A 13059-nucleotide genomic window follows, 5' to 3' on the forward strand; every position below is an offset into this window, starting at 1 on the left:
ATGCTGCAGTACACCCCTGTTTTCCTCTTCTAGTGGATCTTCAGGCTCTCCCGTGAGTGCAGACTGTGAGGACTGAGACCTTATCAGGCTTCCCAGAAACTTTCAGAATAAGCTGAACAGTAGTTGTGATGGAGCCTTTCTCATCACTGCCCACCCAGCCCTGCAGAGATTCCCTCATCAAAGGAGAGCTGAGTGAGTGGTGCTAAAATGGGATATGAAATGTTACACACTATGTAGTAGTATTTTAATTTCTTTTTTTTATTTTTTTTTATTTTTTTTTAAATTAAGGGAAGTAGTTTATTTCTGCTGTGGAAGGGCAGCAGCTAAAATTGCACCTGGTAAGTGCAACAGCACAGAGTTACTCTGTAGTGGGTGCGTGACAACAGCCTTGCATCTCAGCAGTGTCTGCTCTAATTTTGCTCACATAACAGGACTGTGCTAGATTGCTGCATCTCAGACCCAGAGAACAAAACCAGAGAACACCTGAACTGGGAGAAGATGGGAAATGGCTGCTCCTACTCACTTAAAAAAAAAAAAGGTGGTAATTCTTTTTTTAACATGTACGAAAAAAAAAATAGGGGCTACTTTAAATTATATCTTGCCTGTAATTGTTGAACAATTTTATTAGTAAAAATAGGATACTAGAAATACTTCCCTGAACAACTGGGTATGCAAAACACCTGTCACGTGGACTGTTTTGCCCTAGCATGCAGTAGGACAGGAGTAGGCCATCAACAATGGTAAAAACACCACCCCAAACCACCCTATTCTGCTGCTCAGACACCAATTTTGAAACAACCTGCGTCACCCCATCTGTACAGCCCAAAGTTCAGATCTCGTTGTCCTGACCCATTTCTCCATGAAGTAGGTCATTACATCGTCTCAAATATGAGAGTATGTAAAATCCAAACTCTGCACTGTGAGGCCTTACAGCAGCATAAGGAGCTGACACACGCGGTTGCAGAACAAGACCAGGACTATGCAAGGCTCCCAGAGTTGTGTGTATCGCCCCAGCCAAGTGAAGGGCAGCACTACACCAGCACCGTGCTTGGCTTGCACTTGAACTGGCACTTCACTGCAGTGCTAGTGTTTGCTATGTACTCAAGAACAAATTTTTAATTAGTTGCAGCAATGAGGAGCTACCAGGGGCTAGTCCAGGTGTGAAGCCAAACATAATTTTTACCTCTGGCTCTGGAGTCTGTTGTGGCATCGTCGTCCTCACGAGGGTTGTCCTTGGGGCAGCCATTAAAAGTAGAGTGGAGGGTGAAGGCGCTCGGTCCTGACACCCAGCTGCTGGCAGGGCCTCAGCACGTGGATGAGTTTCTCCTGGCCAGTGTGGCTGTCTCACACTCTGGGGTGGCTTTGCAGTTCCTTTTTGGAGGAGTGACTGCACCGGCCTATTTGGGACGGGGCAATGGTTTGCTTGTTTGTAGTAATTAAACACCTTGTATGAAATACTCCTGTTCAGTTTTGCCATCTTTCACCTCACAACCTCTTAGCCACAGCCCCTCGTGCCCCCTTACCCACACCAGGTGGCGGATTTCACACAGTAACACAGAAAGCTGCTTTTCACTTTGGCCAGGCTAAAATACGCTCTCCCCCTCTCCCCCACCCCGAGTGACACGGACCTCTAGCAAACAAACAGTTGGAGCCATGGCTAGCAAAGATTCCAATGACCAGCACACTGTCTGAAAAAACAAAACACTTTAATTAGACAACTGCAAGCACCTCAAACAACTGGTTATTGTTACAGCATGGGGCTATCTTCTCACAATCTAGTTATTGCAAAGGCATGAGAATAAATTTCATATGGACAAAGTCGAGAAAAGTGGCACCGTAGTTACATGAAGATCAGAAGTAAGCTTACATTCATCCCACTGACTTCTAAAAGAGGCCAAACCAGACCTCTGTACTGTACATTCTAAAATCTTGTATTGCCTATAAGCTTCAGCCTATGCAGCTTTTTTTTTTCTTTTCCTAGGAAACACATAATTGTTGCGTGCAACTTACTTACAACGGGTAATGTCTGTCTAGGTATGGGAAAGAAGAAAGCTAGTGCAATTTGTTTTAGAAACATGTAAAGCTATGAATGGAATGAGCATGATCTTGCTTCTTGGATTATTTTACCCACTGCACTGTAAATATTTGCAGCTATATCCTTCCTTAACTGATGCCAAGCACACACTTTTATTATAAAAGATCAGTAATTCTACACAGAGAGTGGTTCTCATGCTCGACTTTTAATTTTTGTTTTTCTTAAGGTATAGTACAACTTACAGTGCTTATAAAAAGGCAACACCATATGGTACCATGTCTTCACTATCACATTGTAAGGGAAATTGCTATTTTTCTTTTCTTAAAAGCACTTAAAATAGGCAAAAGTTCTAAAAGGGAGTGCTAAATGATAATGCATACTTTATTAGAAAGAAGTCTAGCCTTCCTTTAAAGTGCCATTTGGGGAATGAAATCCTGTAAACCAGAGCCACTTTGTTTAAAATCCAATAACGGGAACTGCTACAGAATAGAAAGTTTACACAATTCCTTAAAGCAGTTTCAAGTCCACTACATGCAACTGGTTCGCTATAAAGCTCTCTAAAACTTAGTCGCTTTACTCTGAAATTGAGTCCCCAGTCCCATATTTAAATGGAAAGAAACATTTACAGGGTGCATTTACATACACTATAATACAAGAATGACGTCCCTTTGCCAGAAGATAAAATTGTACAATTCCTTGCCGTAACTCAGTTCTGACTTGATAAATTCCTTACGCTTGTAAATTATATAATATGCATCAGCTAAAATATTTTTTTTTTTCATAAATAGTTACAAAACTTGCCAAAACACATGGGGGGAAGTTTCCTTTGTTCAAAAATCTGACATCTGAATGCCACACAACACAAGAAACAATGCTTAAAGACACGTTAAGTGTTTTCTGAAGAAAGTGGGTGAGTAAACTACTAGCTGAAGACAAAAAGACTACCCTTCCCCAAGAACACAGTGCACAAAAAGCAAAATGTCAAACAGTACCTCAAGCAAAACAAAGGTCTGAGGATTGAAGCCAGCTCACGTGTGATCCTGCTAAAGAATTTGTGACAGTCACCATTTAGGTCCGATGCATTGGAAAGTGGTTGCTGGCTTTTTTTTTTTTTTTTAAATAGCTGGGAGATTCTGCTAAGAATTCAGCCACGGGTGCCTAAGGCATTCTCCAGCTGAAGCACGTTTCTCTGGAACCATTTCTAGCATGGGGATGAGGAAATCTGTAAACTGTGCAGCATCTTCATGAGGCCAACCATACTTCTCCACGAGCACATCAAAAAGACTCCAAGGTTTCAGCTTGGTAATGTGTCGGAGTTCTCCTGCAAACAGAAATATTACTGGCATTAGAAAAACAACTCGTTATCCCTGTTAGCGACTAATCCCTGTTCCGTTTTTCTCCCACTCTGCATTCACAGCACCTTGACCAGGCTGAGAATCGTTATTTAGGAAGGGCAGCACGTTGCAAGCTTGCTTGAGGTCCTCGAAGGAGACGAGTATGTCCGATGTCAAAACCAAGAAATTCCTACAGCAAACGGTAAGTTACACCTGGACTCTACGTATCATTTCTGACTTTTCCTGCTGTCTTCGTCCTCCCGCACACACAGGCAGTCGTTCACACGCCATGGGCAGAGAACACCACAGGCCTTTCCTTCTCAATCACCCAACGAACCCCAATCTTACCACTCCAATCCTAAGATGGAGGTCTTGGCAACACAGCTCGCTCTGCCTCACTACATGGGAGGTGCCAACAATCCAGCAGAGCGGAGATCCATTCGAAACCAAGGCAGGCACAGAGGTCTGGCACACAGAGATCCCTCTCCGTCTCCCAGGCAAACACACCCAAGAGGTGTGGTCTGAATCCTCCCTCTGAAGGAAGCGCCTGCTGCTACCATGTCTCCTTCCACCTGCCACCAACGCAAGCAGTGGTAGCAGCTACACAATTTCAGTTCCATCAGAGGGAGCACATAGCCACCCTGGCAATGCGTTTCAGACCAAAACAAAGAAAGAAGGTGAGGACCCTTCTACCATTCAAACCAGCAAGATTATCCAGGTTTATCCACAGGTCACCCCATGCAATGGGGAAGACAGACTCTTCTGGCTGCTCCCTGCTCCTCCACTGCTGTCTCCCTTCTCCCCCAGTATGCATCTAAGCCAGAGTCTCCATGTGATGCTACAAAAAACACTTCTGAGACCCCTGTGGAGATCCCGTGATGTCCCCTGAGCTGCTGAGGAGGGAAGTGGGTTCACCCAGTATCAGAAGCTGAACATGACTCACTCATAGCTTCACAAGCAGACTACACCATCCAGTATGGGAGCACACAGGCCCCATTATTTTTTAGTGAAGTGTTCCAGCAACTTGATTGTTGTCCCTGGCTGTAATCTACTGCCCCAAAAACACCACCAGGCGTCAGTTTGCAGATCTGAGTTTCTGTACATCCCTGAGGCTACAGAAGTTCACAACAGGGTAAGTAAAAGGCAATTAACACAACTGAGCTGGATGAGAAACTCAAAAGAATTTATTTTAATTTGGTGGATCCCTCCCATTTCTATCCCATAGTGCTGGAGAGCAGCCCAGGAAATGGAGGTGTCTGGCAACACGTATTTTCATCTAGTTCCTGAGGCTTGCAGTGTGTAGCTGCGGACAGCAAGGCAGTACTGGTATTTAAGGAAGACATGAAAAGCACGGGCCCACCAGCCTGATACCATCAGTACTGAGGGCACTAAAATGAATTTTCGAAGAAATGCTAAAAATGTAATAGTAAGTGTAAACTTCCTATCAGAAGCACTTGATTTAGATTTTTGACAGTGAAGCACATACATAGGAAATATCCAGAGAGGACAAGAGAGTTGTCGGAACCGTAACACCCTTATGTCCACAGCAGAGGCAGCAACAGACCTTCTGAAAAAGGAAATGTTAAGTCAGAAGGAAATTACTAACGAAATCTGAAGGACCTGAGGGGGGCGGGAAGGGGAAGATGCTTTTTAAAACTTTCTTTGGTGACCATGATACAAAACCCCAGAGCTAGTGTATGAAATTCATAAGACTTAAGATGTGTCACCAGGCAAGAGGAGGATGGATTATTGAACAGTAAGAAACAGATGACGTGAAGGACTGGGGAAGCAGCAGTGGGATATAATCTGCTACTACATATTTTGAGGACATGCTCCCAAGAACCAATGCAAGAGCTGCTGGTAAGGCCCCATGGTACAGTGGATGGAAGCGAGGGAGGTGGAGGAGAGCCCTCTCCTTCCCTTCCCGGCTGTTAAATGGGCAGCAGCACATTTCCTTGTTACAACTTCCAACAGGCAAAGCCAGTGCCAAGCCAGTATCTTGCACAGGTTTATCTCACGAGGAGATAGGGCTAGCAAACACCTGAAGAAAAATAAAAGTGGACCATAGTCTAGAAATATGGGGGGGGGCGGGGAATGGCTACACTGGCAGCTTCTGCAAGAATCTACTAGAAGTTTGCCCTTTGTCCAGTAAACCTGGCCGGGCCTAGGGCAGACCCAACACTGGCCAGGGCCGAGCCAATTGGCAGCAGAATGTTCCCTGATAACGCCTCTGCGATAACGTATTTAAGAAGGGGAAAAACAGGAAAAAAAAAAAGAGAAGAAGATGTGAAGAAGCTGGAGCGGGGGCAGAGAGGGAGAGGCATGAGCCCTGTGGGCCTTGCGGCCCTCACCCTCTGGCCTCCCACCGGGCAGCCGACTGGGCCCAACTCAGCCCGGCTGCAAGAAGTGGAGAGGAGATGAGATGTGAAGAGAACCTGAGAGGCGTCTGCCTCAGCCGACTGTGAAGAATTTCTTGTGAGAGGAACAGCTGCAGACGCCAAGGTCAGTGAAGAAGGAGGGGGAGCAGTAATGTGGCTCCTGGCCAGAATTCCCCTGCAGCCCGTGGTGCAGCCCATGGTGAGGCCGGCTGTGCCCCTGCAGCCCATGGAGGCGCACAGAGGAACAGAGATCCACCTGCAGCCAGGGGCTGGCGGATGCCTGAAGGAGGCTGTGGCCTGTGGGGGGCCCGCACTGGGGCAGCCTTTCCGGAGGGACTGCACCTCATGAAAAAAAGACCCACACCGGAGCAGTTCGTGAAGGACCCATGGGTGGGACCCCACGCTGGAGCAGTGAGTTCTTCCCTGGAGGAGGAAGGAGCGGCATAAAGCAAAAAGTGATGAATTCACTGTAACCCCCATTCCCTCTTCCCCCTGTGCCACTCTGGGGGGGAAGGAGGTAAAGGTAATTGACATAAAGTTAAACCTGGGAAGAGGGAGACCTGGGGGGAAGTGACTTTGTTCTCTTTCTCATTATCCTGCTTTGGTTTTACTACTAATAATAAACAAATGGTTTTCCCCAAGTTGAGTCTGTTTTGCCCATAACAGTAACTTGAATGATCTCTCCCTGTCCTTATCTCAAACCTCGAGCCTTTTTGTTATATTCTCTCTCCCACACTCCCTTGGAGGGCGGGGGGAGTCAGCGAGAGACTGCATAGCTTGGTCCTGAGCGTGGCTACATAGGACAACAAAAAACAAAAGGGTTTTAGTGCCAAAATGTATTAATCATTTTTACAGACAAAATTGCTTCCATGGAGGCACTGGAGAAAAGGGCTGGAGTATTACTGGATTAACTCCAGTAATAACTGGCGTTATTACTGGGCTCAGTCAAGATGAGACCCTATAAAAAGTATGTGAGTATTTGTGTTACAGGGACTAACAAGTAACTTACAAATGCTTTTCCTTTTTTCATGCACCCTCCTATGTGAACGTCACAAGCTGCCTCAGGCACTTACTGAGGAGGGACTCAATCCTGTAAACCCGTTAGTTGGTAACACCTTTCCTTTTGGGCCTGTCACTTCAGTGGAAAAATTCAATAGTTTAAAGCTTCTCTCTGAGGGTGAACTTGCTGATGGAGAGCAGTCACATCCATATCCTGATTTCTTGATTTTCACCCAAGGCTGATGTTTTCAGAATGGGAGCCCAGTTAGATTTCCAAGCCCACCTTTACACCACAGCGTGAAATTTTCACAAGAGCTTGAGGCCTGTACTACACGGCCTCTGATCTCACGGCAGATGGTGCCTGAGGAGCGCCACTGAAGTTCAGGCCTAGAGAACAGTGACACTTGGCAGTAGGAGATGCTCATGGAAGCACGCAAAACTCTCCACATCAGGGGAGTTTTACAAACGCCCCTCCTGCGCGCCACAAACACTGTGGTTGTTGTGTAACTGTCAGGTCATTTTAAGGTTCTGCAACAACATTAGAAAATGTCAACCCATCTCACGTAAAGTGAAAATTAGGAACATGAGACGCTTTAAGGGGGGTCAGGCTGATGGGGTCTTTCTCCTTCAGTACCTGACTCCAGCTGTGGCCACGGGGAGGGGCGGGTAGGGAGGGCAGGGGAGCCTTTCCCCGGGCCCTGTCCCTCACTCCGGCAGCTGCCATCCCTGTCGGGGGCGCGGGAGGTTCCTCCTGCCCAACCCTTTCACTGCTTTATACATTTACAGACCTGTGAGCCCGAGTTTGTTCATCTCTGTTAACATGAGATTATTTCTCAGCCTGCTGATGTGGCCTCTCTCTACAACCCCACGGCAGCAGGCTCCTGAAGCTGCGTAGGACAGCACTTGTTCTAAAGCCACCCCCTGCAAGCTTCACTGGGCGTCCCCCAGCTCTTATACAGTGGGCGCTGCAGGAAACTGCCTCTCTTTTCAACTTATCCACTGCCTTCCCATTTTGTAAACCTTTCCTCCAGCAACCTTCTCCCCTCCACACTAAAAAGCCCCAGGCGTTTCAGACTCCCCCCCCAGGCAGTTGCTTTGTCTCCTTGATCATCAGTGTTGCCCTTTGTCGCGCCGTTTAACGCTGTTACACACTCCTTAAGGCAATGACGGCACATAGAGGTCCCTGCCGTACCAGAAATATCCACACATGGAACGGGCAGCTCTCATGCATCGGGAAGAAGAATCACTGGATAGTCTCCTGCCTCACGGCCCCAGCCTCTCACAGCACAGCGCTGCCGCCTCAGCCTCCCCGGCACCGCACATGCTGGAAGCAGCAGGCGGGCTCTGGCCCCGCCGGTGAACTGTGCGCTCCGGCACGTGGAGTCACGGGCAAGAGGGAAGCTGCAGCGCTGCTCAGCAGGAAAGCGCGCTCACCAGCTGCAGTCGACTGCCCCAGATGCTCCCCCACCATGTAATGGTCTCCTGACGCACCCTTCCCTCAATACAACGCAGTGCTGTCTCTCATACATGGAAGGGACAAAAGACACTTGAAGCACCACCAAGTTCCCTCACATGTCAAAAACCCATCTCAAATTGCAGCACGAGCAAAGACAAAGAACAAAAAGATAAAAGAACCGTAAGGCCCAGTGCGTTTGCTCAGATTAATTACTTTGCTGTAGCAACTGACAAGGGCTTGAATTTTAGAGAGGTTGCATTTCTGTACAACGCCAAGCACAGCTAAGCCATCACTACGGCTGCGGCACTCACGTTACGGTAATTCAGAGTGTCTGAAGTGAGACAGCATGGTGCACAGCACAGCAGCCTTCTCCATCGCTCTGTCACAGAGCAACCTTTTCTGCACGCTCTCTCCTCAGGGATGTTACAGGAGTGAGAGGACTGACTGCACACAGCTGTGTGCGCACTGCCCAGGAATTCCCTTCCCACCTCGGCTATTCCTCATCAGTACCATCTGCTGGTCCACCGTGTACCACCAAAAGCAGCTGATGGATGTTTCTCCACCATGTTACGAGCTATGCATCACTTGACTCCTTACATTTACCTGAACACCGGACAACAGATTCACACAGACATTTGTTAACATCCACACTCTGTTGAGTACATCCCAAAATGAATTTTAAATGACATATTGAAAGGAATACTGCAAATTGTGGCCTTTCTCAGAAAGCCAAGCTTACACCAAAATTCTTCTTTAATAAGAGCTCTCCATTTAAATGGATCTATTTCTTCAGTACCCATAAATGAACATATTCTCCTTCTGGATAGTATTATGCTTTAAATTAGTGTTGCATAAATACCGTTACCTTTTTTGGTGAAAAACTCCTTGGAATATTTCCCCAACATAGCGTATTTTCGAGGGATTTTTCCCAGCAGTTCAATGATCAATGCTATGTGGTCTGCATTGGAGAACATTGCCAGCAAAACAGAAACATACAACAGTTTAATCAGTACATTGCATGCACACACTAACACTGGCCCGGTACAGACAGAAATAGATTGATCCTGGTAAAAAAAAGACACATGCACGCTGCTCAGTGGCTAATTTGGAAGGATTTGCTTTCAGCAAAACTTCCTTCTCAAAACAACATTTGAGCATCAGCTGCTACAAACAACTTTTGCTATATAATTTAAAATGTACCACTAGTCACTTATCAGAAAATTTAGCTAAAAAAAATTTTTGTCACAGATTCCTGTGTATTTTGTTTTTCAAAAAGAAATTTTTAGCGTGTGATTTCAGGAAATGCTCCTCAGCGGGAGATGCTACAACCAGCAACAGCAATTCCACTTCTGTCTGCATCACGGCACCTTTCAAAAAGAAGAGGTACTACCTCTGCGATTGAAGAATTCCCGAGAATATTTTCCAGATAGAGCAAAGTGCCTTGGGATATTGCCTAGCAGCTCTATGATGTGTGCTATGTGGTCTATGAGGGAGAGAAAAAAAGGATACGGGAGTGGAAGGGGCAGGGAAAGGATGGGATAAAAAAGAAGAGGAAAGAAACTGGAATTAGTAAAAAATCAGAAATAGTTTCAAATCAACAATGTTTGCAGCAAATCCATGCAGAGGTTTCCAGGATCAGCAGAGCTCTGGCATCATTAGTAGCATTTAGGAACAATGAATGATGCCCACATTACCACTGCAAAGAGCATTTACAAGCAAACAAGCATGAAAATGGACAGGTATACAGATGGAAGCAGGAGTTAATTCTGATTTTTTTAAAAAATTAGTAATTGCCTAATTCAAATAAAAATACACAATGTAAACATTATTCCAGTGTCACTCTTACAAAGAGAAATTACTATAAAGTTCAAATTTGTCGCTTCTTTTCTAAACTAAAATGATGTTATTCTCAATCAGGTTTCCACACATATGCAATCTTACAGGAAGGGCAGTTTAATTCCTTCAGGCAGTTGTTAAGTAGATGAGTATCTGCAGAAGGGAGTTTTTGCCCACCCATTGCTAGTGATGGAACTTAAAACTAAAAAGAAAAAAATCATATTTATATTCTGAAAACAATGTGTATGAACAGTTCACTCAAATATAAAACTTAACCCCACTGTAAGCTCACTGGAAATTTAAGAGGAGGAGTGTGAAAATACATAGAAACTCATACAATATCTCAAAAGCTTCGTACCTTCATCCCTGGAATAGTCTTCACCAGAGTGCGGTTCAAACAAATAATCTCCAGTCGCTAGCTCAAAAGCCTATAACATAACAGACATATTTATGGGGATTTCAGAAACACTGTTTTTAATCATAAGATGTCAGCAAAACATCACAACTACCTCAGAACCAAGGGGGAATTAACATTCAAAGCTGAAGGCCTACAACTGGATCTGAGACTGAGGAGAAGCCACTTACCTGGGGACCGTCACTCCTGCAGCACAATGGCAGCCTGACCCCCGGCTCTGGGGAGAGCGCCCCGGGCAGCCCCGAGCACACCCCCTCGGTACGACAGCCCGAAGGTCTGGCATTCTGAACGCGTGGGCTGCACGGGGGTGCAAAGGGGGCATCAGCGTAAGCTGACGTTCAACGTGTTTTAGCACACTAATGTGTTGTCTGTTGAGGATGTTAAACACGTGTAAGTTAATGAAGCTGAGAGAGAGGTATTTCTAAATACATAACAAAGAGCCACACTTGTATCTGCAGGCTGGTTATCTGTCAGACTGCATGTTGGGGACTGAGATAACAAAGTCTGAATCAGAAATAAAATCCATTTTAACTATAATTAATCACTTGAAACTAGCAAACAGGGTAAGTTGCCTTGATGACTCTATGTCTAGGACAGTCTTTTTAAAAAGTATTTTTGTTGAACTGTAAGTCATCAAAGTAAATACTGCTGTCATGGGGGTAAAATGAGTGGCATTGACAAAGGAACCCAGAGCAGACACGGTGAAGAGCAATCCCTTCCGGCCATCACAATGCTTCAGTGGGACGCTAACCCTACGTTAGGACAGGACAGGACAAAAGCGAGTTTCTCTTTATGGGTGTAATGCATATTAAAAGCCACAAAGCGCTGGAATAACGATGAGAGCCCATACTTGTGTACAAACATGGATTCACCCAGCCTGATCTGTTAAACTATTCTCTTTCCACCCTGGATCACCAATTACCCAAGCAGCCACAGGAATCTAATTCCTTCCAGGTGGTTTAAACATCAAACTACTTTCCATCTCCAAGACCAGGCAAGGCATGTGATCCAGAAAATCACTCCAAAAATCAGGCAGAACTCCCTGGCACAGCTCTAGGAGGGGATTTCACACTGTCAGAGTGTTTACCACAAAATATTTATCTCCTGAAAATACATACTTTTCTGTTCCAATTTGTAATCTGGAGTTGCTAAATCACCTGCAAATTTAGCCTATTTATGGGCACCTGGCTTTTTCAAGCTGTGAACTGCAGTGTCATCCAAGTGGGCTATAGCCAAAATAATTAATTGCAATCACACACAGCTGCCAAGAGAGCAAGAATGCCCCTTGTTGACATTTCTGTTGATCCTTCAACAGGCCTTTAATTTCTAAAGTCACGGTCACTAATGAACAGTCTTTCACTTTTTTCCTTATTCTACTCCCAGCTCAGGATTGAGAGTTTTCATTTTACAGCTTAAAAAAATCTGAAGGACTTAACAAATTACCAGGTATTTCAACTGACAACATTTTTAGAGTAGCCGGAAGAGAACACTGGTAGGGATGTCTAAACACAACATGGAGAACATTGTGATTCTCTTGAGATGAGACTGAGAAGCCCCAAGTGTCCACTCTGTATCTCATGGGAATACATTCACCGGAAGAGCTGGCCCAGCTTTCCTAGGAGAATACACGCTGATGGGGCCGATTGCTGAGGTCGTTAAGAAACTCACTGCTACTTAAACACAGATTCCTGGAGAATAACGGAAATGTAGCTGAATTCAGCCACAAAGGTAGACTCCAAAACAATACAGCTTCTGTCCCCAAAAATGAAATATTAATAGTTGAATATGTCTGCGTGGGACTAAAAAGATTAAACTAGAAAAAAACTGTAAAAACTACTCACAGAGAAGCACAAGAAGTAAGCATGCCACTGCGATCCACGGAATTTTAGATCTGTTTGTATATAATAAGAGCTGCAGGCTCTCACAGATTTGGGATATTTATACCAGCCTTTCGCTGAAGAGAAACTAAAGCTTTTCAAAATGATGCTGCTGCTTCATTTGTCTGTTTTGTATAGCTTTGACTCCATGCCCAGCACGGGCTGGAGCTGCAGCATCTCAGATGTTTGATTTCCTGACTCTCCTTAACGGACTTTGTGTCGAGAAAGGAGAAACTTCTGACTCAGAGGCACAGAGGGACATCCCAGAGACAGCTGCAGTAAATATCTGTAATAATACTTCTCAGCACTCCTGTAGGACAATGTCTCACAGGTTCATCTGTAGCAACCTGGTAACAGGTTCCTATCTGTACGATGGATTGGCTACATAGCACAAGACAAACAAAAGTAATTTGGCCTCATTTAAAAAAATCAATAAATCCTTGACCAAGGTTTTCACAATAAACTAAAAGAATCAGTGTTGAAAACACATTGATAAGCAGGTAAATAGCCAGAAAAGGATCTATTTCTGGATCCTATCAGTCAGAGTTCTCCAGCTCTTTAAGCTGATGTCCAAAGGTGTGGAGCACCAGAAAGCACGTGAAGTCCCATTACTGAGTGAGGGCCACCAAAAGAAGGGCTCTCTGCCGCTGGTACTCAGAATTACAGTTTTGGCAGTGCACTTTTCAGTACTTATCAACACTTTGCATCCAACTGCAGGTACACAAAACC

The 13059-nt window shown here is 45.1% G+C and overlaps 1 protein-coding gene across 6 annotated transcripts in view; it reads right to left on the reverse strand.

Moving 5' to 3' along the window:
* Positions 1–1689: 1689 nt before the first annotated feature.
* SRPK2 (SRSF protein kinase 2) overlaps positions 1690–13059 on the reverse strand; it is a 151045-nt gene continuing 139675 nt past the window's right edge. For 3 of the 6 annotated variants that reach the window (XM_086746256.1, XM_086746274.1, XM_086746266.1), the window contains 4 exons: positions 10397–10466; positions 9593–9685; positions 9068–9160; positions 1690–3356 (listed from right to left, as the gene is read on the reverse strand). In XM_086746256.1, coding sequence (XP_086602382.1) covers positions 3172–3356; positions 9068–9160; positions 9593–9685; positions 10397–10466 — 441 coding nt within the window. In that variant the 3' untranslated portion in view covers positions 1690–3171. The remainder of the gene's footprint in view (positions 3357–9067; positions 9161–9592; positions 9686–10396; positions 10467–13059) is intronic. The other 3 variants (XM_086746283.1, XM_086746302.1, XM_086746292.1) reach the window with 2 other exon arrangements.

This window comes from Chlamydotis macqueenii, chromosome 1, assembly GCF_036417535.1.
Source record: "Chlamydotis macqueenii isolate bChlMac1 chromosome 1, bChlMac1.mat, whole genome shotgun sequence".
Taxonomy (NCBI): domain Eukaryota; kingdom Metazoa; phylum Chordata; class Aves; order Otidiformes; family Otididae; genus Chlamydotis; species Chlamydotis macqueenii.